At 44.4% G+C, this 27,740-nt stretch overlaps 2 protein-coding genes across 3 annotated transcripts in view; one reads left to right on the top strand and one right to left on the bottom strand.

Annotated features, from left to right (window-relative positions):
* Positions 1 to 21,327, bottom strand: part of LOC120929398 (ATP-dependent 6-phosphofructokinase, muscle type) — a 150,017-nt gene extending 128,690 nt beyond the window's left edge. The window contains exon 1 of one of the 2 annotated variants that reach the window (XM_040340800.1): positions 21,239 to 21,327. In XM_040340800.1, coding sequence (XP_040196734.1) covers positions 21,239 to 21,263 — 25 coding nt within the window. In that variant the 5' untranslated portion in view covers positions 21,264 to 21,327. Of the gene's footprint in view, positions 1 to 6,411; positions 6,559 to 21,238 lie in introns of those variants that run through there. The other variant, XM_040340801.1, reaches the window with a different exon arrangement.
* A 369-nt stretch (positions 21,328 to 21,696) lies between these two features.
* The window catches only part of SENP1 (SUMO specific peptidase 1), a 93,822-nt gene continuing 87,778 nt past the window's right edge, over positions 21,697 to 27,740 (top strand). Inside the window, exon 1 of the mRNA XM_040340802.1 lies at positions 21,697 to 21,933. The gene's annotated coding sequence lies outside the window, so the exon portion shown is untranslated. The remainder of the gene's footprint in view (positions 21,934 to 27,740) is intronic.

Here is a 27,740-nt window from a genome sequence, read left to right as displayed (position 1 = left end):
TTCAACAGGTTGTCCTCCCGGCCAATCAGGAAGCAGGTCCCGAGACCCAATTCCCAACTGGCAGAAAGGAGAAGTGATCCTATTGGCCTAAGAGGAGACACACGGCCGCCGTGATGCTGAAGAGAAGACGCAGGGTAAAACCAACCGGCCGACCGACCCACCAGCCGCCAGGAGGAGCAGGGCGGTAAGCGCTCTATAAACTTATCTGCTTCCAGCCGGAGATTAGTACAGATCTGGGAAGCATCCTCCATCCAGAGATAGCAGCACAGGGTAACAGAGACGGGGACCTGGGGGAGGGGGTGTCTGGAGTGCGGTGGTGGGCTGGCTTGAGGGGGGGGGGTCGTGGTCAGGTCTATCTGCCACCCCCCACACCTAATGGAGCACCAACTGCCACTGCTCTAGACAAAAATGCAAGGATAGCAGTGCTATTGAGTAGTAGTGTTGACTGTAATGAGGGGAAGGGAGGCTACAGCTCCAGCTGGATCAGTGGAAACAAATCTCTTCAGGTTCAGGCTATGCATATAGCAATCAGGTAAGGGAAAATTCTGATGCGTTTCACACTTTCAACAGTGCTTAAATCATAGTTATGATTAAGCACCGCTGAAAGTGTGAAACACATTAGTACTCCTGTCCTATATTTTGCTGTTGCATGTATTTTTGATATCTGTTTACAAGAAAGGCTAATTTTTGGAGTGCGGCTGTCCAGAATTTTCCCTTATCTGTTATCTGTAATGACATGGAAACAAGCATGCAGTTTCTCCATCTTTTAACTGCAATACAAATGCAGATGAATGAACAGGGACTTAAAAACCTTTCCATGCAAGGCAAAGCAATGAGTTCACTTTAACTGCTGCCCCTGCAAGGTTCTATACTTACCTGTCACTCCATTCACCAGTGAGAGTGATAAGTCCTCTTACTCCAAATAGCAACTGAGAATTATTTTAATAATCCCTCTTTGACAGCGATGGGTGCCCAAGCAGCCAATAGTCATTCATTGTCACTTGGGTAGAAGGGTATTTGGTCAAATGCTCAGCCATACTGGAAATGTCACATTTCAGGGTAAACAGAGTACCAGGGAAGCATAGGGATGGTAAGCATTAGCACCCATGGGACCAGCATTTAAGTCAACTGATCGCTTTGTCCTGCATGTGCCACTCACAAATCTTGGACAGGGCTTGACAAATTTGCTTGGAATCTAGGAGCCAGCTAAAACATTTAGGAGCCAGGAACGCGCCCCATCCCGCCAAGCTCGCACGCAGAAGCGAACGCATACGTAAATAGCACCCGCATATGAAAGCGATGTTGAAACCACACATGTGAGGTATCGCCATGATTGGTAGGGCGAGAGCAATAAATCTAGCCCTAGACCTCCTCCAACTCAAAACATGCAACCTGTAGAATTTTTTTAAACCTCGCCTATGGAGATTTTAAAGGGTAAAAGTTTGTCGCCATTCCATGAGCAGACGCAATTTTGAAGCGTGACAGGTTGGGTATCAATTTACTCAGTGTAACATTATTTTTCACAATATTAAAAAAAAATTAGGCTAATGTTACTGGTGTCTTGTTTTTTTAATTAAAAAAAACGTATTTTTTCCCAAAAAAGTGCGCTTGTAAGATCGCTGCACAAATACGGTGTGACAGAAAGTATTGCAACGACCGCCATTTTATTCTCTAGGGTGTTAGAATAAAAAAATTATTATATATATATATATATATATATATATATATATATATATATATATATATATATATATAATATGTTTGGGGGTTCTATTTAGAGGGAAGGAGATGGCAGTGAAAACAGACAGGGGAAGCTCCATTAGCATTGCTGGTTGTCTTGTCATACCAACGGCCACCACAAGATGGCGCTAGATCACAGAAGGAACCATAGGCCTGCAGAAGGCCGCTGCTCTGGGGTAGCGATCTTGCGGCGGGCGGGGGATGTGAGGGCGCACGGAGACACATGATACACCAGCTGTGCCGCCCCAGGCACCAGGTCGCTAATTCTTGTCACAATTGCAACCTGGCACCCGGGTTTTGTCGAACCCTGGTCTTGGAGATGTATGCAGTATCTATAAACACACACTGAGGCATGTTTTGGGATCCCATACAACCGACTTGAGATGCAAATTACAGGTTGAGCGAGAAACTTGTATAACGCAACACATGCGAACTGAATCGCCTCAGGGCGCTTGGTATCCATTTCCTACCGTATTTTGCCTTCAGAATAGATGGGTTTTGATTTTTTTCCTGAAGGCCAGGTGATTCACTTCCATTTGGATACTGGTTGGTAAAGCGTTCCATAGTCTAGGTCCTTGGACTGCAAATCTTTGTTCTCCTTTGGACTTGTATCGGGCCTTGGGTATTTGGAGTAGATTTTGGTTAGTGGATCGGAGAACGCGATTGGGGTTGTGACATTTTAATTTTTCACATAGATATTGGGACACATTTGTGTGTCAGGCATAGTGCCTTAAACGTAATTCTGTCTTTAAGGGCAGCCAGTCGAGGGCCCTGAGGGAGGGAGAGATTGATTCCCAGGGTTTTTTTCCTGTTACAAGTCGTGCCGCCGTATTCTGGACGACTTGTAGACAAGCAATTTGGTACTTTGGGAGTCCGAGGTAAAGGACTTTTGCATAGTCAAGTCTGGAGTTAATTATTGTTCCCACCACGACTGCTATGTCTTCTTTTGGGATGAAGGGAATGAGTCTATGTAGCAGGCGCAGCAGATGGTGGGATCCGCTGACTACTGAACTTATTTGTGCATCCATTGTCATGTCGGAGTCAAAGGTGACTTCGAGACTTTTGACTTTGGTGCTAGGGGCAATGGTTTGTCCCAAGATGGGCGGGGGTGTCCATGTTGTCGCCGCCAGTCTCTTCCGGTTGGCGTGGAGCAGAAAAAGTTCTGTTTTTGAGCCATTGAGTTTAAGGTAACGCTCCGTCATCTAATTTTCTATCAGAGTAAGGCATTTCTCTAGTCCGAGATAATGATCCTTTTTATTGCTGATACGAAAGTAGAGTTGGGTGTCATCCGCATAGGAATGGTAGAGTAAATTCTGGTTACTGATGATTTCGAGGAGAGGGGAGAGATACAGTACAGACCAAAAGTTTGGACACACCTTCTCATTCAGAGCCCTGGTTCACACTGGGTACGATTTGGAACGATTTGAGATGCGATTTGACATGTCAAATCGCATCTCAAATCGGCGGCAATTGTCGGCAATGGCACTGTCCTAATCAGTGCGACGCCGCATCTGCAATTTCAAAAAGTAGTTCCTGTACTACTTTTTGCGATTTCAAATCGCGGCAAAATCGTGGCCGCGAAATCGCATTTTACCGCGATTTTGAATTCGCAGCAGTGTGAACCTAGGCAAAGAGTTTTCTTTATTTTCATGACTATGAAAATTGTAGATTCACACTGAAGGCATCAAAACTATGAATTAACACATGGGGAATTATACATAACAAAAAATTCTGAAACAACTGAAAATATATTTCATATTCTAGGTTCTTCAAAGTAGCCACCTTTTGCTTTGATTACTGCTTTGCACACTCTTGGCATTCTCTTGATGAGCTTCAAGAGGTAGTCACCTGGCGCAGCACCCCATCACTCTCCTTCTTGGTCAAATTGCCCTTACACAGCCTGGAGGTGTGTTTGGGGTCATTGTCCTGATGGATGAAATAGCATGCCGCTGCAAGGTGCTGTGGTAGCCATGCTGGTTCAGTATGCCTTCAATTTTGAATAAATCCCCAACAGTGTCACCAGCAAAGCACCATCACACCTCCTCCTCCATGCTTCCGAGTGGAGGTTTTTCTGGGATCTTGTCCAGTGTGTTGTCAACGGGTTTGTCGTTATTTTTAAGAGAGCGTTTATAGTGATTTTGATTGCATGGTGATCTGTCCATGGTAGGGGCTCATTTCCCAGTATGTTAATATCCAAATTTTGTTTGAAGATAAGGTCGAGCGTGTGGCCTGAAACGTGTGTGGGCCAGCATACCAGTTGCTGTAGACCTAATCCTTCCAAGTGGTCAATGCAGGTGTCGGCGACCTGTGAGGAGTTGGCCCAGAGGTTGAAGTCCCCAAGTAGCAGGAGATGTTTGATGTTTAAGGTATAACCTTCTCATTCAAAGAGTTTTCTTTATTTTCATGACTATGAAAATTGTAGATTCACACTGAAGGCATCAAAACTATGAATTAACACATGTGGAATTATACATAACAAAAAAGTGTGAAACAACTTAGGTATAGGTAGAGAGGAATTCTGTCAAAGATGTGATGAGCTGCGTTTTTGGTCCAGGTGGTCTAAAGTAGAGTAGTATGTGAACGGTTAATGCATAAAAGTAGTACTCAGGACTTTTTAAGAAAGTACCACAATGTGCATTCCTGGAAACATTTTTTTTCATGGAATGTATGTACCTGCATTGGAAAATGCAGACGTATGTCTGACTTTGGTACTAAGGCAAATTCAAACCAGGACAAGGTTTGCTCTGTTTATATTTTTTCAAAGTCTGCAATATTTTTAAAGAAATGTTGGTATTTTTCTGTAGCACATATCGGTTATAAGACAGATTTGCTGCTTGTCATTATTTTGTGGTTAAGCAAAATAAACAAATTAAATTTAAAAATGTAAATAATAACCCACACATAGAAACTTAGTGTTCAGTCTAATCTAATTCATATACTGCAAGTATCCCATAGTCCATGTGTAGTATATTGGATATTACTGTTGTTAATTGGACAATCAAATTTAAAACCTTAGGTAATATGCATGGCCACATTTGGTCAGTATTTATTCACCCCAAATCTTTAGGCAAAATGTATTTAAAAAAAGTATGTTCTGTCATTTAACTCCTTCAAGAAGAGCATATGCAAAGTTGCGCTGGGCTTTTTTTACGTGGAGCCTGCATATTTGTGTATCTCCCTTTGTGGTGGGAGTGCTCCCAGCACAGAGAACGGGGTCTCACCGAGATCGCCGGGCCCCATATTAACAATTGGGACCCAGAACTCCAGATTCCGGGGTCACCTGATTGCTGTGATTGCCTCTAAATGGCTGCGTACACACGACAGGTTAAACCGATGATGGACCATTTTCATCGGTCCAAACCGATCGTGTGTGGGCGCCATAGGTTATTTAACTTTCGGTTTCTTTAAAATGTAACTGATGGATTGCTAACCGATAGGTCAAAACCGATCGTTAGTATGCAAAAGCATCGGTTAAAAACCCGCGCATGCTCAGAATCAAGTCGACGCTTGCTTGGAAGCATTGAACTTCATTTTTTTCAGCACGTCGTTGTGTTTTACGTCACCGCGTTCTGACACGATCGTTTTTTTAACTGATGGTGTGTACGCACGACGGACCATCAGTCAGCTTAATTGGTAAACCTAGGACAACTGTCCTTCAGACCGTTTTCATCGGATGGACTGATCGTGTGTACGAGGCTTTAGTGATCAGTAACTGTGAAACCCTCCCACATGTTTTCTCTCTCTGTGAATGGAGGAGAGAAATACAGTACATTGTATCTCTCTCTCTCCTGGCAGAGAGGGGGAAAAAAATACCACTATTAAAATAAAGTAAAAAATACCTAGTTCAAGCCTTAATCTGGGTTAGGGTTAGTGTTTGGGCCAAGGTCAAGGACAGTTTTACTATTTTGGGACAGTTTTCCTTTGATAATAAAATAAATAAAAAATAAAAAGGAGATATCCATTACCTTTTACCACCAAATGAAAGCCCAATTTGTCATGAAAAAATGCAGTATTATCCACCTAGATGCACCAAGTGGTTGTGATGATATGCACCATTTTACTAACACGTCAAGTTGCAAAATTGTGCTTAGGCATGAAGATTTGTTTTACCCTTAGACGTGAAGGGGTTAATCATTTCCTGACCAGGCCAAAACCTAAAATTCTTTAGTCAGTTTCAGCCAACTCTGCAAAGCATTTTGCTACAAAAAAAGAAAGGTATACTAGGATAAATACAGGCCCCGTCATTGCTGAGCTCTTCTTGAAAATGCATGTTTCTGGCTTTCTATAATTTCTGTACTAAGACACTGACCAAGAACAAGCACACGGAAAGTCAAAACTGATCTGCATATTTGTTTTGGATCAGTGACTTAGACATAATTGAAGCCATTGAATTAGCCTAACAATCCAGAAACTAGTATTTTTGAAAGTAAAAACAAGCAACGGTATATATTATATATATATATACACACACACACACACATACATATATATATATATATATATATATATATATATATATATATATATATATATAGCATGTATTTTTACAAGCAGTTTACTACAATAATTAGGCAGTAAAAGCTTGTGCCACTTTTTTTTTTTGATTTCTCTTACTGCTGAATGTCATAAAGCTAAAATGTTAAAGTCACAATTAATTCAAAACATACTAACCAGCAATTTCTGTCTTTCTTTTCCTGAGTCGAAAAAAACTGAAGAAAAGTAAAACTCCAACGGAGAGTGACACTGAGATTAGAAGTTTGATGAAAACCCGATCAAGTTCAATGGCTGAACACATAGCCTGTGTTGGCAGTCATTGGTTCATTGATATTTATAGACAGACGTCTCAAATCTACAAGCAGCTGCTAGCAAGCCCCTCCTACTGGTGACATGTGGCATAGCAGGGATACTGGGGACATGACATGAATAGCTCGCTCTAGACAAAATAACTACAGAGCAGCCATCTAAATGATACTGCACTTTTCATCATTACAGTAAAGCACAATTTGGAACATACAGGTCATTGTAATATAAACAACGCTGACAAAATAGGAAGGGACTGCAAGCTGAACCTACAATTAATGAGCTAAATTGCATACAAAAATTATTGTTATTCCGTTTATTTTAATTCTTTATTTATATAAACTAGGGTTGTCCCGACACCACTTTTTTAGGACCAACTACAAGTACCGATACTTTTTTCAAGTACTTTTTTTAATGTCATGTGACAGTGGCAAGTGTCAGTATTTTATTTTTTTACATTTTTTTTATGCTTTCTTCTCTTTTTTTTTTTAGGGGGGGGGGAGTGGATGGTGTGAGTGTGTTTTTTATTTTTATTTACAATTCATTTTTTTTTTATATTTATTGCAATTTTTTTTTTTAGCACTGTGGGGGGCTTGGGTGAAATGTCAGGGGTCTTAACAGACCCCTGACATCTCACCTTTGAGACAGAGAAAGGGACTAAGGACACAGATTCCTTAGTCCCTTTCTCTGCAGCCTCAGCTAAAATGAATGGAGAGGAGAGGCTCCTCTCCATTCATAAACTGAAGCATCGTAAACACAGGTTACGATGCTCAGTTATGTGAATGGACAGAGTCAGTGATGACTCATTCTGTTCATTCAGAACATGTAGGAGCCGGGTTTAGTGGCTCCTACCTCCGCTCTCCATCCTGACAAGGACAGAGGGAGTGGAGGAGGACATGGAGGGGAAACAGAGCACAGGGGGGGGACAGCAGCAGGAGGGGGACACGGGACACGCATCATGGAGGGGGAGAGCAGCATCACGGAGGGGGACACATAGCATGGAGGACAGCAGAAAAAACAGAGGGGGACGCGGAGCACCGACAACAGAATCACTCGGGGGGAGAGCAGCATCACGGAAGGGCACACGGGACACAGAGCATGGAGGAGGACAGCAGGAGCAAGGAGGGGGACACGGAGCGCGGACAGCAGCATTACTCGGGGGGAGAGCAGCATCATGGAAGGAAACACAGGACACGGAACAGAGCATGGAGGAGGACGCGGCTTGCGGGGGGGAGCAGCATACACCCACCCTCGTAGCTCACAAACTCCACCCGCCATATCCGCTCGCAAACTCTGCCTGCCCTCTCTGCTCAAAACCTCCGCCCGCTGACCAAGTATCGGGTTAGGCATCGGGAGCATTTGTGCGCGTACAAGTACTAGCGCAAATGCTCTGTATCGGTCCCGATACCGATACTAGTATCGGGACAACCCTAATATAAACCAATAACACGGTAAACAATTCAACATAAAAAGTACACAACAATTTTTTGAAACATAAGAGACTCAACCAGAGTGAGATTGTTTAGCAGGAATAGAATAAAACATTGGATTTATACAAATACCCATGGAATAATATATACAGTCGGTGATACTACAGGGAGTGGTGGCTTCCCTGTTAAGGTCTCCATTCCGATTTGATAAAAATGTAAAACAGAGATTTCACTCCCGCGTTCCTTTGTAAGTGGTAATCCAATCTCACTATGCATTCCACCAATTCACAAAAGGAGAAAATACTCAGTTTTGCCCAGAAGTCCTCTATTGCCACTAAGGTCTAGGAGACCAGCTAAAAGATTTTAACTAGGTGGTATAGGATACCTCCTTCCCACAGCCAGGGCATTGAAAATCGTAGATGGGCATTTCAGCATGACAATGACCCAAAACACACAACCAATGCAGCAAAAGGAGTGGCTCAAGAAGAAGCACATTAAGGTCATGGAGTGGCCAAGCCAGTCTCCAGACCTTAATCCCATATAAAATATGTGGAGAGAGCTGAAGGTTTGAGTTATCAAACGTCAGCCTAGAAACCTTAATGACTTGGAGAGGATCTGCAAAGATGAGTGGGACAAAATACCTCTGTGTGCAAATCTGGTGGCCAACTACAAGACCTCTGATTGGCAACAAGGGTTTTGCCACCAAGTACTAAGTCATATTTTGCGCAGGAGTCAAATACTTATTTTACTCATTAAAGGGGTTGTAAAGGCAGAGTTTTTTTTATCTTGATGCATTAAGATAAAAAAAAAAAAAACTTGTGTGTAGCAGCCCCTCCATCACCCCTCTAATTACTTACCTGAGCCCCTTCCCTCTCCAGTGATGTCCACGAATGTCTCATGCGGGACATGCCTCCTGATTGGCTGAGACACACCAGTGGAGCCATTGGCTCCCACGGCTGTCAAAGTCAGTCAGCCAATCAGGAGAGAGAGGGGGTGGGGCCGGGTCACAGCTCCATGTCTGAATGGATACACGGAGGTGTAGATTGTAACCATGAGGGACCCCACATTGTGACATCCTTTGGCCATAGTACAAGGTATATATGGTATTATTTTGATGGAGTATACCTGTTATTGGGTTACCCAAATGATATATAAATTTCAGACATTTTCACGTTATGATTACATAGGAGCTTGGCTCTCCCAAATATTGTGTGTGGACTATCCCATCTGCTCAGAAAGTGGTAGCGGCTGACTGTATGAAGACTATATGTATATGCGACTCTTGATTTGATTGATACGTTCTTGCATAAACTTTAAGGTATGTGGTAACAGATTATTGAACCACTATACTGAGTGACAAAATGTGACTGTAACAGATATATATTGTTTGACTGTGTGATGCTTTCCTGAAGAAGCGGCCTATGTCCCGTGAAATGCAATCCACATCGAAGCCACAGAGAGTCTCACATCCCGACTGCAGTGGGGTTGGTGAGAATCATCATCTTTGTGCTTTCTTTTATGTCTTGTTTGTAGTACATTTTTTTCCATGCTTGTCCAACAAATTTACTCTGTATAATAAAAACATTTTTGATACTTTTTACACATTGGTACTGTTACAGTCCTTCAAGTTTTGTCCACTAGATTTTAGGTAAAGGTATCAGAGTAAAGGGGGCGGAATACAAATGCACGCCACACTTTTCAGATATACAGTATCTTTATGTGACAACACTGAAGAAATGACACTTTGCTACAATGTAAAGTAGTGAGTATACAGCTTGTATAACAGTGTAAATTTGCTGTCCCCTCAAAATAACTCAACACACAGCCAATAATGTCTAAACTGCTGGCAAAAAAAGTGAGTACACCCCTAAGTGAAAAATGTCCGAATTGGGCCCAAAGTGTCAATATTTTGTGTAGCTACCATTTATTTTCCAGCACTGCCTTAACCCTCTTGGGCATGGAGTTCACCAGAGCTTCACAGGTTGCTACTGGAGTCCTCTTCCACTCCTCCATGAAGACATCATGGAGCTGGTGGATGCTAGAGATCTTGCGCTTCTCCACCTTCCATTTGAGGATGCCCCACAGATGCTCAATTGGATTTAGGTCTGGAGACATGCTTGGCCAGTCAATAACCTTTACCCTCAGCTTCTTTAGCAAGACAATGGTCATCTTGGAGGTGTGTTTGGGGTTATAATGTTGGAATACGGCCCTATACAAAAAAGTACCCTATAATAGTAAAACAAAATCCTCTATATGATTATCTTTTGGTAACAAGTTCTCTTTAAAGTGGAGGTCTCAAGGTCACACAACGTAAAGGGTATTTTGCTGATTTATTCTCTCTTACAAAATAAGTGTGTATTCCAGAAGAATGGGAAACGATTTCAACAAGGTGTATCAAGAGGAACAGTGGCAAACGGCACTCAGGGTCACGTATTCATCTACTAGGAGTGCCAACCTATGGGAGTTGTTTCAAAAGCTCCTACCACGTTGGTACCTCACTCCTTACCGTATATCGAGGTTTGCACCTAGGGGATCTCCCCTTTGTTGGAGACTTTGCGGGAACACTGGCACTTTGTACCACTTGTTATGGGCGTGTCCTAAAATTACCCAATACTGGAATCTTTTATTCAAACTGATACACCAGGTACTCAACATCACTTTGTCCCCAGGACCAGGGATGGCCCTGCTTTCCCTGGAAATGGACTCAGTGCCACATCATCTAAGATCCTTGCTGTCCCATGTGCTATTGGCAGCTAGATTGGCTTTGGTCAGGAATTGGAGGAATCCATTGCCTCCGGTCCTGGCCGAGACAATACAAATTATCCATACACATGGTACCTATGAACAAATGTTTGCATCTGGTACCGGGGGAAAATCTGGTATAGATAAACACTGGGAACCCTGGAATAGCTGGTATCACTCTTGGGAGCCTACACAGGTTCTCCATTGCTACAGACTAAAACTGGTTATATCCAACTGCACTTTCTGTTTTATCAGGTCAGATATGGCTCCGTTTTCCTTTTTCTCTTGTCTCTTCTTTTCATTTTATTAAGCTTCTAATTGTTCTTTTAGTCGCTGTTGTTTACTGTTTTACCGCATTTTTATGAGAAGTGTCTTTATTTCTCACCAGCATCGCAACAATTAGGTATCTAGGTATGCATATTCTTCTGTTGGAATTTCTACTCTATTATCGTGTACTTGAATTATATGTACTGCATTGTGATACCGGACAGTCACCGCACTGTTGTCGCGTGGTATATGTGTATTATCCCTTTAACGCCCGCCGCACAACTATTTACATCCACAGAATGGCACGTACAGGCAGAAGGACGTATATAAGTCCTTGCCTTCTAGCGGGTGGGGGGTCCAATCGGGACCCCCTCCGCTGCGTGCGGCGGGCGGATTCCCTCGGGGAGCGATCCGGGACGACGGCGCGGCTATTCGGAGCTGAAGAACGGGGAGAGCCGTATGTAAACACGGCTTCCCCGTGCTTCACTGTGGTGGCGTATCGATCGAGTGATCCTTTTTATAAGGGAGACCCGATCGATGACGTCAGTCCTACAGCCACACCCCCCTACAGTTGTAAACACACACTAGGTGAACCCTAACTCCTACAGCGCCCCCTGTGGTTAACTCCCAAACTGCAACTGGCATTTTCACAATAAACAATGCAATTTAAATGCATTTTTTGCTGTGAAAATGACAATGGTCCCAAAAATGTGTCAAAATAGTCCGAAGTGTCCGCCATAATGTCTCGGTCACGAAAAAAATCGCTGATCGCCGCCAATAGTAGTAGTAAAAAAAAAAAAATTAATAAAAATGCAATAAAACTATCCCCTATTTTGTAAACGCTATAAAGTTTGCGCAAACCAATCGATAAACGCTTATTGCGATTTGTTTTACCAAAAATAGGTAGAAGAATACGTATCGACCTAAACTGAGGAAAAAAAATTATTTTATATATGTTTTTGGGGGATATTTATTATAGCAAAAAGTAAAAAATTACACCAAAATGCTACAAAAAAAAATTGAAAAAAAAAATGTAATATTTTTTTTCTACCTACTAGAAATTGCGGTTGCTAGGCGGATCTTCCAAATTTGCCTCTTCCTAGTCCACGGCTGGTCTTCATCCACGCGTTGTCTTCTGGGGAATGGGGCGCGCTGCCTTCTGGGAACTGTGTGTATCCCAGAGAGCAGCCGCCCATTCATACAGCGCCGCGAGACTTGCGCAGTAGGAAACGGGCAGTAAAGCCTCAAGGCTCCACTGCCCGTTTCCCTTAGTGAGGATGGTGGCGCCGGGACCTGCCACGATCGAGGGAATCGGCCTCGGGGGGGTCGACATTGTGGGCGCCTAGGACAGGTAAGTGTCCTTATTAAAAGAAAAGTCAGCAGCTACAGTGTTTGTAGCTGCTGACTTTAAAAAAAAAAAATGAATCGCGGGTGGAACCCGGCTTTAACTGCTTGCTGACCAGCCGCTGTCATTATACGCGGCAGATTGGCTCTCCTGGGAATCGCCGTAGATCTGCTTGCGCAGGCGCAGTTGCGGGCGCCTGGTGCACACTGCAGGAGGCTGCCCGTGGGTCGAGTGTAATCGATGTCCAACGCCTAGTACAGAGGCAGAACAGGGATCTATCTTTGTAAACAAGGCAAATCCCCATTCTGACAGGGGACGTCAGCGATCTCTGTCATGTCCCTGGCAGCCCCCCCCCCACAGTTAGAACACACTGAGGGAACACTTTTAACCCCTTTATAGCCCCCTAGTGTTAACCCCTTTCTTGCCAGTGTAATTTGTATAGCACTGATCGATGTAATAATGTCTCTAATCCCCAAAAAGTGTCATTTGTCTGCCGTAATGTCGCAGTCCAGCTAAAAATCGCAGATCGCCACTATTACTAGTATAAACAATAAAAAAAAGTTCCCTAAATCTATCCCATATTTTAGACGCGATAACTTTTGCGCAAACCAATCAATATATGCCTATTGGTATTTTATTTACCAAACATTTGTAGAAGAATATATATATCAGCCTAAACTGATGAATATTTTTTTTTTCTTTTAAATGTATTATAGCAAAAAGTTAAATCACAATTGTCACTTTTTGTTTGTTTATAGTGCAAAAAATAAAAACCACAGAGGTGATCAAATACCACCAAAAGAAAGCTCTATTTATGGAAATAAAAAGGACATACATTTTGTATGGGTACAGCGTTGCACGACTGCACAATTGTTAGTTAAAGCGATACAGTGCCGTATTGCTGCATTCACACCTAGGCGATTTGAATTGTGGGCGGAATCTATTCAGATTCAAATCGCCTAGGTGTGAATAGAGCCTAAATATGGGTGTAACATGAAACATAGAAAGGTGGACTAAGCCTTTCACTAAAATCCCAATTATTCAGCACCATTTCTATGCAATTGACATGGACCAAAAAAGGTAGCCTGCATTTCAATAGAATACTCCTAATGATAAACAATCTGAATAGATAGCAGTTTGTCAAACAGGGACACCACCATAGATTATGTTTATACACTTATCAATAGAAGAATTTCCCTTGGGAAATAAAAAGCCTGTAATTAATGACTTCCCATTCTGCAATTACATGTTGCCTGACTGTCATGCTAATCCTCTGGATTCAATCGTTTAAAACGGTATTAACCTTGTTATTTTTTTTTATAAGCCGCCTGCAGGTTTATGCCATAATCTGCTAGTATGCATTGCATACTAGCACATTATGACAGACTGACCTTTCAAAGGAAGACCTCCAGGGCTGGGCTGTTAGTGTTTGGGTATTTCCATCTTCACCCAGTCTACCTTTCTGTTTCACTCTGTTCAGCAGCTTGACTGCCATGGGCCACAATGACATCACTCACATGCCCCAGGGAGTCACATCACCACAGCAGGTGTTGTAATGTACTCTGAGCTGCGCAGCTGCATTGCGATACATGTTTCCACGCACTGGAAAACACACTGCATTTTCCAGAACATAGAGTGCTTCTAAAGGCAGGACTTTTATTTACCTTAGGGACAGTTCACACCAGACGCAGTTCCGTACAGTTTTGTGTGCATTTTTCTGCACAAAAATTGTATGCAGAGTGTTTTCCATGTATTCCAATGGCTCTAGTTGGCTCTAGTTCACACCATGCAGTCAGTTTCCGGTAGAGCCATTAGAATACATGGAAAACACTGTGCATGCATTTTGTGCAGAAAAAAAGCACACAGAACTGCGTCTGGTGTGAATTGGCCCTTAAAGTAGAACTTTAGTCAGAAAATTAAGTCCTGATAGATGACTTCAGGTTGGCCCCTTTTGCAGGTAAAGCGATGTAAAACATTAACAATAAGTATATTGTTTAACACCACTTGTCGACCAAGCCTTTTCTGGTACTTTTTGTTTACAAGTTTAAATCATTTTTTGCTAGAAAGTTACTTGAAACCGCCTAAGCATTATATATATATATATAGCAGAGACCCTAGGGAATAAAATGGCGATCATCACAATTTTTTATTGTACACTGTATTTGTTCAGCAGTTATTCAAGCACAATTTGTTGGTAAAAAATACAGTTTAATTAATTTTAATGAAAAAAAACCCCCACAAATGTATAAACTAGGGCCAAAACAACGAATCGATTATGAAATTAATCAATTACAATTTTCATAATCGATTAATCGGCCAGTAACATAATGGGGTTAAAAAAATAAAATTGGCCCTTTAGGCTTCATTTCCACTGGCGTTTTTACAGCCACTGTTAGGCTTTTTTACAGCTTAAAAACGCCTGTCCATGTTTATTTTGTAAAAAAAAAAAAAAAAAAAAAAATTGTTTTTTTTTGTGAGCTGCAGCTTTAAAAATGCAGAGGTCGTGTTTTTGAGTGTTTTTGCGCATTTTTTAACGTCTGGCGTTTTTACAGCTCTACTCTGGAGCTTCAGAACGCCCTGGTCCTGCGGTTTTTTTACAGCTCAAAAACGCCTATGCCATTTGCAGCTCAAAAACGTCTATGTGGGCAGGATGCCATAGAATAACATGGACAGGCGTTTTTAAGCTGTGAAAAACGCTCAGAAAAGTGGCTGTAAAAACCCCAGTGGAAATGAAGCCTTATAGTACAAAAAAGCAAGTCGCTACTGTAAATATTACTTTCACTGTCCCACAGTAAAAAAATTAACCCCTTACAGTAGCGATTATTTGCTCTTTTTGTACTTATTTTAGTTTTTTTAACCCCATTATGTTACTAAACATCTCATGCCTGGGGTCACACCTCTGTTTTTTGGTGCTTTTTGCAGAAACACACGACAGTTCATTTAAATGTTTTCCTATGGGACACGTTCACAGCCATGATTTTTTTTTCAGCTGCTGCGTATTTGGATAGGGCAAAGACTTTTTAACGCAAAACGGTGCTATTATGTTCAATATACTTCAATGGAGAAGCTGCAGAAAAGCATGTACCGTATTTTCCGGCGTATAAGACGACTTTTTACACCGGAATTACACAGCCAAAATCCGGGGGTCGTCTTATACACCGGGTATAGCAGCTGCTCGATCGATATCGGCTGCCGGGTGCTCTGTACGGCTGCATGTATTCTGTATATGCGCCGCTTAGCCAATCCCGATGCACGGTGTTGATGACAGAGCATGCTAAGCCTGCTCGGATTGGAGTAATAACCTCTGCCAATCCGAGCAGGCTACATTTATGTAGCCTGCTCGGATTGGCAGAGGTTGTTATCCAATCCGAGCAGGCTTAGCATGCTCTGTCATCAACACAGTGCATCGGGATTGGCTGAGTGGCGCATATACAAACTACATACAGCCGTACAGAGCACCCGGCGGGCTGCGGCTTCTTCATTTAATTAAAACCCATTACTTCCACACAAGGGGGTCGTCTAATACGGTGAGTAGACCACAAAACCACCGTTTTTAGCAGCATATTAGGGGGTCGTCTTATATGCCGAGTCGTCTTATACGCCGGCAAATACGGTAATGTGTTTTTGCGGCAGTTTGTGTTTTGTAATCTGCCCAACAACAAATTGGCCCAAAATTTTTTAAAAATGCTATTCTTTTATTTTTTTTTTATTTTTTTAAGGCTATCCGATTAATCAAAACAATAATCGGCCAACTAATCGATTATGAAAATAATCGTTAGTTGCAGCCCTAGTATAAACCATTTTTTGGTACTATATACAAGATGATGTTACGCCGAGTAAAAAAAATACCTAACATGTCATGCTTTAAAATTGCACGCTCTTGTGGAATGGCGAAAAACTACAATACTTAAAGGGGTTGTAAACATAGGTTTATTTTCTAAATAGGTTCCTTTAAGTTAGTGCATTGTTGGTTTACTAACCTTTTCCTTCGATTTCCCTTCTAAATGTTTTTTTTCTTTGCAACGTCATTTGGAGCAATGGACGCTGGGAAAATTTGCGGACGGCGCATGCGCTGTTGGATCGGCACGGGGACGCGCCTGATTTAAATTGTAGATGCCGGGGGATTTACGATACGCCGCCGCAAGTTTTGAGGTAAGTGCTTTCTGAATTATGCACTTGCCTCAAAAACTTGCGCCGGCGGATCGTAAATCTTTAGATCCGCGTAACCCATCTGAATCCGGCCCAGTAAGTCCAAGAAACACCGGCGAGAGGCAGGGTTCGACCCCTCCCACTTTCTTCTGAAAGCGAACCAGCGGCTAATTCGCTGCTCGGACTACTTTAATGAGAAAGCCAATCGCCGCCTGAATATAAAATAACAAGGCTATGGATGATAGCAGTAATGCACTCTCTTCAGTCAGGGAGACACTAAAGACAAGGATGTTGTCTTATCTTCCTGATTATCTCTCTCCTTTCTCCTTCATTGGCAGCCCGTGAACTTCTGCACTGTATGTTTTTGTCAACCTTCCTCTCTAGCCAAGGCAGGCCATAGATTATGTGATTTTCAGGAAAGAAAAATACTTTGAATCCCTCCTGCGGAGCTATTGTGCTCTCCCAGTGGGGGCACAGGAAACATCCCTGCTGGGAGAACACAATAAATGATTACAAGCAAGTATAGCCTCTGGCAATAATTGCATGCTAGAAATTCGACCTACTAGTTGTACCCAAGTTGACTGATGGATCAACTTGGGTACAATCAGCCTGCCCATAAATGGATCAAATCTCAGCTGGTCCCTGCTGAAGCAGCCGAGATTTGAATCGTCTATGGCCAGCTTATGCCAAGACATACAATCTAGGCTGGAAATGTACATATTTTAATTACAGAAAGTGACAGTTTTTGAGACTAATGCACACGGTCGTTTTTCGGCATGAAAAAAAAAAAAAAATTTTCAGCATGTCCAAAAAACGAAGTTTTTCCAACTTCATGATTAAAAACGATGTTGCCCACACACCATTGTTTTAAAAAAATTATGAACTAAGCGCGGTGACGTACAACATGTACGACGGCACTCTGAAGGGGAAGTTCTATTTGCCTTTGGGCTGCTTTAGCTGATTCCGTGTTAGTAAAAGACGATTCGCGCTTTTTTGTCTGTTACAGCGTGATGAATGTGCTTACTCCATTATGAATGGTAGTTTTACCTGAACGAGCGCTCCCGTCTCATAACTCACTTCTGGGCATGCGCTGGTATTTTACGTCATTTTAGCCCACACACGATCAGGCAACATCGTTTTAATGATGAAGTTGGGAAAACTTTGTTTTTTAGACATGCTGAAAAACAATGTTTTCTTTCATGCTGAAAAATGATCGTGTGCACGTGGCATAAGGAGAGAAAGAGAGTTCTCAGTAAGGAAGTGACTGCTCTGGGCTTCAGCAAAATGGCGGCCTCCAGCAAGAAGAAAAAGGAGCAACGCTGGTGTTCAATAAGGTTTGGCAACCTGTCAGAATTGGTAACGGAAGTGATGTTTCGTCTCCGCCATCTTGCTACACCCCTCCATAGTAACGATACACCAAGAAGGGGCAAAATGGACATCTTGTTACAACCACCAGAGTTTTGCATTTCACCATTATTTTTAAGAGGAAACGGAGCTTATAAAGGTGAATAGAGGTCGGCCGATATATTGGCCGATATATTGGCAGTTTTGGAAAAATCGGCATTAGCCGATTTTTTTCAAAATTAGGCCGATATTTAACATGGTCGCTAGCGGTGCCATGGCTCTGGAGCTAGGCCGAAGCCGCGGCCTTTCCTGATGCTGTGACCGCGGCGGCAATCCACGGTCACAGCATCAGGAAAGGCCGCGGCTTCGGCCTAGCTCCGGAGCCGCGGCCATCTTGGTACACCCAGCGCGGCAGCCAACCAGCGAGCCTGTAACAGCCAATCGGCGGCGGCCGTGCCGACGTCCTCCACTGTAAAAAAACGTCCCCTGACGTGCTGCGCGCCCTGCCTCTGCCTCCAAATCCCAGAATGCAGTGCGGGCCGGTAACTGCCGGCAGTGGAGGATGTCGGCAGCGGCCGCCGCCGATTGGCTGTTACAGGCCCGCTCTGCATTCTGGGGATTGTAGGCAGAGGTGGGGCAGCACGTCAGGGCCAGGGACAATGGAGCTTTCTTGTGCTAGGAGATGGAACGGAGCCTGGTGCGCTCTGCTTATAAGAAGAGCTGCCTTTTTTTTTTTTTAGCAGGTAACTGGCAGCGAGGAAGGAGACAGCTCGGGGAGAAAATGGCTCTGTGCTTCTTTTTTAATAAAAGGACTTGTCAAGAACCGGCTCTTGTTTTTTGTTTTTTACCCATTCACATGGGGAGGCGGGATCTGGGCTGCAGACCCGACAACCATAGTCCAGGGTTGTCAGGGAGAGGCCCTTATCCCCATTAACAGAGCAGGGAACCCCACTGACACCCGATGACTCATTGGTTGTTAACCACTTCCATACCAGGCACTTACGCACCTTCCCGCCCAAGCCAATTTTCAGCACTGTCGCACTTTGAATGGCAATTGCGCGGTCATGCTACACTGTACCCAAACAAAATTGGCGTCCTTTTTTCCCCACAAATAGAGCTTTCTTTTGGTGGTATTTGATCACCTCTGCGATTTTTTTTTTTTGCGCAACAACTAAAAAAAATTAAGTTTTTATTTTTTTCTGTTAATTTTTTTGTAAATACGTTTTTCTCTTTCAATTACGGGCACTGATATGGCGGCACTGATGGGCACCGATGAGATGGCACTGATGGACATCGATGAGGTAGTACCAACGGGCACAGATGAGGTGGCACTGATTGGCGGCGCTGGTATGCGGCACTGATGGGCACTCATAGGCGGCACTGATGGGCACACATAGGCAGAACTGATGGGCACACATAGGCGGCACTGATGGGCACACATAGGCGGCACTGATGGGCACACATAGGCGGCACTGATGGGCACACATGGGCGGCACTGATGGGCACTCATGGGCGGCACTTATGGGTGACACTGATGGATACTTATGGGTGGCACAGATGGGCACTGGGCATGGATGGGCACTGTGGGGTGGCACTGATGGACACTGGGGTGGCACTGATGGACACTGTGGGGCAGCACTGATTTTCCCAGGTTGCCAGTCAGTGCCCATTTGTGGGCACTGATTGGCATCTTTTTTATTTTTTTGAATGCTTTTTTTTTTTTTCAGACTTTTTTTTTTTTTTGCCCACCCTGGTGGTCCAGGGTGGGCATCCCTGGTGGTCCAGTGTGGCGATCCGAGGGGGGGCTGCGCTGATAAACAATCAGCGCGAACCCCCCCTGTCAGGAGAGCCGCCGATCGGCTCTCCTCTACTCGCGTCTGTCAGACGCGAGTGAGGAAGAGCCATCAACGACTCTTCCTGTTTACATCGTGATCATCCGTCATTGGACACGGCTGATCACGTGGTAAAGAGTCTCCGGCGGAGGCTCTTTACCGAGATCGGAGATGCAGGGTGTCAGACTGACACCCCGCATCACCGAGCGCCCCCACGGGCGCGCGCGGCATGAAATCCTGCAGGACGTTCTGGAACGTCCTGTCAGGATTTCAGAACCACTTCCCGGACGTAAATCGGCTATAGGCCGGGCGGGAAGTGGTTAAGGATGCTGCTTCTCGGCCCCCTCCTTAGCAACCAGCTGTGTTTTAAACCAAAAAATAAAAATCACAAAACACATCAAAAATCGCATCACAAACGTTTCTGGTGCGATTCCATACCATAGAAATTTATTACACGCAAAACATGGGAAAAAAGCCCCTGACCTTTTCCAAAAACGTACCTGCTGAAAAACGCATAGATGTGAACGTATACTAAGGATGAGCTCCAGCGTGTTCGCATGGTACACGTGCAGAGCCCGCCAGTGCGCTAATCACAGCCAGGGAGACATTTCCCGATCTCTGCAGCCGAGCATCGGGACAATGTCTTCCTGGCTGTGATTAGCGCAGCGCCGTGCAGACTTCCTGGCGGGCTCTGCACGTGTACCATGCAAACACGCTGGAGCTCATCCTTAACGTATACCACAGGAAACCATGTTAAATGAACTGTAGTGCGTTTCTGAAAGCTTCAAAATGCACTAAAAAATGCATAGGTGTGAATCTAGTGTTATTGTGATCTGTGTCCCATTAGTGCACGCTCTCTATTGGGGGAATCTACTACAACTGGAGCAGACAGAATCTGGAGCAGCTGTGCGCAGTAACCAATCAGCTTTTATCTTCAGATTGTCTAGTTAAAGTTTGAAAATGAAGGATAGAACCTGATTGGCTGCCATACACAGCTGTCTCTGTTGATTTGTCCTGGTGAACTCTGTCACTGAGACCAGAGAAAATGTACAAACATGTTGGCTTTGTCAGAACAGGAATAGAGTGAAAAGTTCATTTGCGGACGCTTGTTCTGGTGACAACTGTGCAAGAGAGCATTTGCCCTTTTTAAGAGAGACTTCCCATAACTTCCTGTGGCGTGTGCAGGACAGGAAGTGATAGGCAATCTCTCTCATGGGGCAATCTCTCTCATGGGACACAGACAAAGCTTTTGATTGCATTTATACTTTAATTCAGGCGATTACAAACATGAATTCATCACTATACATCTTCTATAAAATTAGTAGACAGGATTACTATAAGATAAATTGAATCAAAATACATTTATTCAATAAATACATTTGTCTTGTACTCTTTCCATCTACAGATGAAAGAAAAAAAATGCTTTTTTTTCCCATTCAAGATGTGCTTCGAAGTTCCAAAAAAAAAACTTTTCAGCATCAACTTTTTTTAAAAGCAAGGAGTGACAAAATGAACGTATTGGTTAGTAAATGAGAGAACTACATCTACAAGCAGGCCATGCAGCCACAAGATGATAAACCTTCATTCACCTTCCAGGTCTAGTTCTGTAGACATGACTTCTTTTGTCTGAGATGCACAGCCAGCTTCTGCAAAACTTTCTCCCTCAGCAGCAGCACACCGCATGAGATCGTGCTCAGGGTACCTTAGGCGCCCCCTGCCGACAGGAAAGAAAATGACTTCGTAGGCAGCCATCTTAACTAAGGGCATTTTAAATCCATGTGACCGACTGTCAAAAAAAAACAAGCAGAAACACAACGCGTTGCATCAAAGGACAGCTGCAGCAAAAATAACGTTTAGGTAAACAACTTTTCTGACAAACTATCATTTTTTCCCCCCTTGTATTAAATGTTCTAGCACTCTCTTGACCGTGTCAAAAATGTCTGCAGAGGGCGAATCACGTGACCAGATTCAGCGCTCTCTGTGGGCACTCTTCCGCGGAGACAAAGAACACTCCCAGCGGAGGCATTTCCCCTTTTCAACAATTGTAACTTTATTAACAAACGGGTGAACAAACGCACAAAGGAAATTTTCGAGACTTCCTTATCAGAGCGGTTTACTCAAATAAGCAGCCCTCCTGTGTCGCCGTGCGTGGCGGCTCCCTCCGGTGGACAGGCCTTGACAGCAGTTCGCGCCTACCGTCTCCCCCCACGGACTACGGGGGGGGGTTCTTCACTCACGGCTGTCGCAACGGCAGTCTTCAGGGCTGGCGGCAAGCGAGAGAGAGGTGAGTCTGCGCGCCAAGAAGTCGGCGTGCTACGAGGAGAGAGAGAGCGGGGATATAATGGAAGGGCTAGTTGGGATGAGAAGTAATGTTGTGCTAAGTACTCAGTCTCCTCCTCAGGACCTGTCCCCACCGGCCGTCCTCACACTCTCACCACAACTCTTCATGACATGGCCGGGGACACTTACCTCCCATAGTCCCGGGATAAGTGCACTGTGTTTACAGGGGCAGTTTGCGATTACCGACAGAAAACTGCCTACGTAGATGAAGACATACTGTGCAGCTCTGACTAAAGTTAATTAGGTGTAGGCCGTTTACATACTTCCTGAAGTCTGACTGGAAAACTCCCAGGATGTTGCTATGAGAGGTCTAGATGTTACTGTTCACTATCACAGGTGCACCTTCTCAATTCCTACTGCCTCGGGAGAGAAAAGGGGGATTGAATGAAAGAGGGTGAATAACTGCATCCTATGAAATATCCAGTCAGGCTTGGGGGGGGGGGGCCCACACTTGTAACAAGGGTGTTTCATCAGATTTGGCGACCCGTCAGAATTTGTGACGTTCTGTCACCCCCATCCTGCTACACCCCACACTCCTCCCACAGTAAGTATAGCCTGAGAAGGGGGCAAGCGCACGTCTTGTTACACCCACCAGAGTTTCACATTTCACACTTATTTTTAACAGTAAGCGGAGCTTATAAGGTCAAATACAGGATTTAGAAATCCGACGGACTGTTTACATGTTCAATTTTAGAAGCAGCGGTGTTCTGTCAGATTAGCAAACCTGTGAGATCAGCAGGTTTGCCACTGCTTTTAGACCCCTTTCATACTGGGTCGTTTTTCAGGTGCTTTTGGGCAAAAAGATCGCACCTGAGAAATGGCTCCCCTGAGTGTTTTCACACTGAGGCGATGCGCTGGCAGGGCATTAATTAAATTGAAGTGTTGCTTTGCGTGTGGCTTTAAAGCAGAGGTCCACCATAAAAAAATAGCCAAGAAGGCTTATATATATTACCAGACATGGCTGTTACTAGGCAGATCTTTCTAATCTGCGCCCCTTCCTTGTCCGCAGTGCTCCTTGGTCTTGTTTTCCTCGCGTTGTCTTCTGGGAAATGGGGCGTGCAGACTTCTGGGAACTGTGTGTCTCCCAGAAGTCAGCCGCCCATTCACAAAGTGCCATGCGACTCGCGCATGCACAGTAGGAAACACAGTGAAGCCACAAGGCTCCACTGCCTGTTTTCCTTAGTGAGGATGGTGGCGCTGGGACCTGCCATGATAAATCGGCCAACATCGTGGGCAACCTGGACAGGTAGGTGTGCTTATTAAAAGTCAACAGCTACAATGTTTGTAGCTGCTGACTTTAAAACATTTTTAATTTTTTTTTAAAACTGGACCTCCGCTTTAACCCTTTTGCAGCCGAAAACCTCAGAAAAAATGACAGTAAAGCGCCGCTAAAAATAGCAGCACTTTGCTGACGCACCAGTGTAAAAGCAGACTTGAAATTGAACATCTAAACAGTCCGTTGGGTTTCTAAATACTGTATTTGACCATCTAAGCTCTGTTTACTGTTAAAGATAACTGAAATGCAAAACTCCGGTGGGTGTAACAAGATGTCCGCTTGCCCCGTTCTCAGTTTATCCTTCCTGTGGAGGAGTGCGGGGTGTAGCAAGATGGCGGAGATGGAGCGTCACTTCCTTACAAATTCAAATGCATCGCATACTAGCCCATTATGTGCCACCTGCCTGCAAACGAAGCCCGCAATGTCCCAGTTGGTGGCCGCATGCATCTTCACTCCCCCCCCCCCCTTTTTTTTTTTTTCTGGGGCCGCGGACGCCGACTGGCCGGAGTCACGCGGGAGCCGTTAGTTACACCACTTGCTAGTGAAGAAACTGCATGGAGGGCATTATCCATGGAGGGCACGTTTAGGAGATATTTACAGTACCTATTAGGGTTGTCCAGATACCGATACCAGTATCGGTATCGGGACCGATACCGAGTATTTGCGGGAGTACTCGTACTCGCGCAAATACCCCCGATACCTAAATAGAATACTTCCCCCCCCCTTCCCCCCCCCCCCCCCGCCGCTCCTGCCGCCGCATCGAGGGACATGGCTGGAGGGACATGGCTGCATATGTGAGGGACATGGATGCATATGTGAGGGACATGGATGCATATGTGAGGGACATGGCTGCATATGTGAGGGACATGGCTGCATATGTGAGGGACATGGCTGCATATGTGAGGGACATGGCTGCATATGTGAGGGACATGGCTGCATATGTGAGGGACATGGCTGCATATGTGAGGGACATGGCTGCATATGTGAGGGACATGGCTAGAGGGACATTGCTGCATATGTGAGGGACATGGCTGCATATGTGAGGGACATGGCTGCATATGTGAGGGACATAGCTAGAGGGACATTGCTGCATATGTGAGGGACATGGCTAGAGGGACATGGCTGCATATGTGAGGGACATGGCTAGAGGGACATGGCTGCATATGTGGGGGGGAGTGGGACATGGCTGCATATGTGGGGGGGACATGGCTGCATATGGGGGGGGACATGGCTGCATTTGGGGACACATTTAAAAAAAGTATCGGTATTCGGTATCGGCGACTACTTGAAAAAAAGCAAATTGGTTGCAAGTTTCCCCGCATCCAACTTGCATGACAGGAGATTGTGACTGGCTCTCTAAAGAGAGAATTGCCACAAAGTAACCAGGAGAGTCACTCGCTTGGCACAAGCATCTTTCACACAACGCCATGTATCTTTCTCAATTTATGCAGGACATTCTCTGGGCTAGGTGGAGATCATGATGACGACAGCACCCCGCCTCTCAACCTCGTCCAATTGGAGAGTATCTTGCTTTCATTAGGAAAAATGTTAGGTGACATACCGGTCAGGTGATCTCTGTGGTTACAGTGTAGTGGGGCATCCACTTAGAGTTGGCACGGGACCTGGAAGATGGTCGTGATTAGTGTAGTAGTGATAACTACTAAAGTGACTGTCACCTTCCATGGGGATCAGCCAGGTACGGCACATATATATTCTTAGGAGAGCCATCTGTACTGTCAGGGAAAGGGCTCCTTTTTGGGAGTCTGCTTTGCGCCATGTTACACGCTGAATATGCGTTTTAGCGTGGTGATGGCCTTCAAAGCTGCATTACAGATTTACTATTCCTTTAACCATTTTCTACACTAACGTGTGCCCGCTGGGCTCACTGTAGCCTTGGCTACATACCGTATACGGTCTTGTGGTCTGTCATTGAGAAAAGTTTCCTGTTTTACACCTTGAACAAAATAAAAAAAAATGGAAGTGCACAGGGGAAAGCCACACAGTTTACAGAGCTCTTCAACTGAGCCCATGAGCGGATGAAATGCGTTAGTGGGGCATGGCTTTTCGCATGAGGAAAAGTCAAAGCTATTTTGATAATCTGTAAACCAGGCAGCTTCCTAATGTGTGCCTCCCATTATTTTATTCTTTTTTTTTTTTACCTACTTTAAAGTCGGCTGTTGGGCAGGATTGGCCCTTGGGAAGCTGGCACCCCCAACAGGGTTATAATCACTGGGTGACGTGAAAAGGTATGGAGTTGCACCCTAAAAAAAAAAAAAAAATGACACCATAATGCTAAAAAAAAAAATAGAACAAAAAAAAACATTTTTTTTTTTACTTACCAGACATCGCAGGCACCTAGGACAGGTAAGTGTCCTTATTAAGTCAGCAGCTACAGTGTTTGTAGCTGCTGACTTTAAAAAAAAAAGAGAAAAATTGCGGGTGGAATCCCACTTTAAGTAAAACTAGGGTTTTGGTACAGTGAAGGAGAAGCAGAACGCGGTAGAGGTCGAGTGATATGGGGTTTTTCTCTGGCCGATATTTAGAAATTGTGGTGGCCGATATATGATGCAGATATCCCCCCCCCCTTCATCTCATAAAATCTAACAGTTGGAATCCCTTTCACACTGGGGTGTTTTTCAGGCGCTTTTGGGCTAAAAATAGCACCCGTAAAGTGCCTGCAAAACGGCTCCCCTGCAGTCTCAGTGTGAACGCCCGAGTGCTTTCACACTGAGGCGGTGCGCTGGCAGGACGTTAAAAAAAGTCATGCAAGCAGCATCTTTGGAGCGGTGTACACCGCTCCTGCCCTATGAAATGAATGGGCACTGCTGCCGAAGTGCCTGCAAAGCGATTCTGCAGCGGTGCTACACGGGCACATTTAACCTCTTCATCGGCCGCTAGCTGGGTTATATGCGCCCCACTAGCAGCCGAATAGCGGTGCTAAAATTATGGTAAAGCGCCGCTAAAAGTAGTGACATTTTACCGTCAACGCCTGCCCGCTCCGGTGTGAAGGCAGCGGAGTTCCGCCGAAAAAATAAATAAGTCAGCAGCTACAAATACTGCAGTTGCTGACTTTTACTATATAGACACTTACCTGTCGTGGGCGCCCGCAATGTCGGCACCCGAAGCCGATCTCTCCCTTGGCTCTTGGGTGCTGCCCCCGCCATCTTCGGTAAGGGAATCGGGAAGCAGGCAAAAACTTTTGGACCAAAAAAAAAAAAAGGCTAACTTTACTGTTTTATTTTTTTATTTAATTTTTTTATTAAAGTGTATTTTTATTTTTTTTCCCAAAAATTGCGTTTGAAAGACCGCTATGCAAATACCGTGTGACATAAAATATTGCAACAACCGCTATTTTATTTTCTAGGGTCTCTGCTAAAAAAAAAAAATATATAATGTTTGGGTGTTCTAAGTAATTTTCTAGCAGAAAATACAGGATTTTTACTTGTAAGCAACAAGTGTCAGAAAAGATTTAGTCTTTAAATGGTTAAACTGAGAACTTCTACACAAGTTCAGTTCATTGATAAGTAGAAACATTGTATCTTTTCTCACACTTGGCAGGCTGCCCAGAGACATGGGAAGAAATTACTTCTATGATATAGAAGCTATTTGGAAGGGGAGCTGAAGTTTTACATCAGCTTTTTTTTTTTTTTTTTTTAGCACAATCGACCGATGCCGATTAATTAAAAAGTGCTAAAAAATCGGCTGATATATCGGTCGTCCTCTAGAACAGTGGTCCCCAACCTTTTTGGCACCGGGGACCGGCTGCATGGAAAAAAAATTGTGCCAAGGCCCAGCGAGGTGTGTGTGTGGGGGGGATGTACGCACATGCGGGGGGTAAGCGATTTTTCGCGGGCAATTTATCGGGGCAATAGCTGGTGTTCTGCTGTAGGCGCTTCAATCATCAAAGCACCATGGTTGGTATGGTGTCAGAATGATTGAAGCGCATTATTTCTTATAGTGCATTGTAATATAAATGAAATAGTTCAACTCACCATAATGCAGAATCAGTGGGAGCCATGAGCGTGTCACTTGCCATGTTGCCTGCCACCAGATGCAGCTTGTCACTTTACACGTCGCCTGCCACCAGATGAGAAATGTTACTTGCCACGTCACCTGCCAGTGCCACCAGATGAGGAATGCCACGTCACCTGCCTGTGCCACCAGATGAGGAATGCCACTTGCCACGTCCACTGACTATGCCACCAGATGAGGAATGTCACCTGCCTGTGCCACCAGATGAGGAATGTCACGTCACCTGCCTGTGCCACCAGATGAGGAATGCCACATTACCTTTCAAGGCCACCAGATGAGAAATGCCACTTGCCACATTACCTTTCAAGGCCACCAGATGAGAAATGCTACATCACCTGCCAGTGCCACCAGATAAGGAATGCCACTTGCCACATCACCTGCCAGTGCCACCAGGTGTGGATTGTCACTGCATTTATGGCACTGGTTCAGTGGTCTTTGAGTGA

This window comes from Rana temporaria, chromosome 2, assembly GCF_905171775.1.
Source record: "Rana temporaria chromosome 2, aRanTem1.1, whole genome shotgun sequence".
NCBI classification, from domain to species: domain Eukaryota; kingdom Metazoa; phylum Chordata; class Amphibia; order Anura; family Ranidae; genus Rana; species Rana temporaria.
The sequence above is the reverse complement of the archived record's forward strand: the minus strand, read 5'-3'. Positions and strand labels throughout refer to the sequence as shown.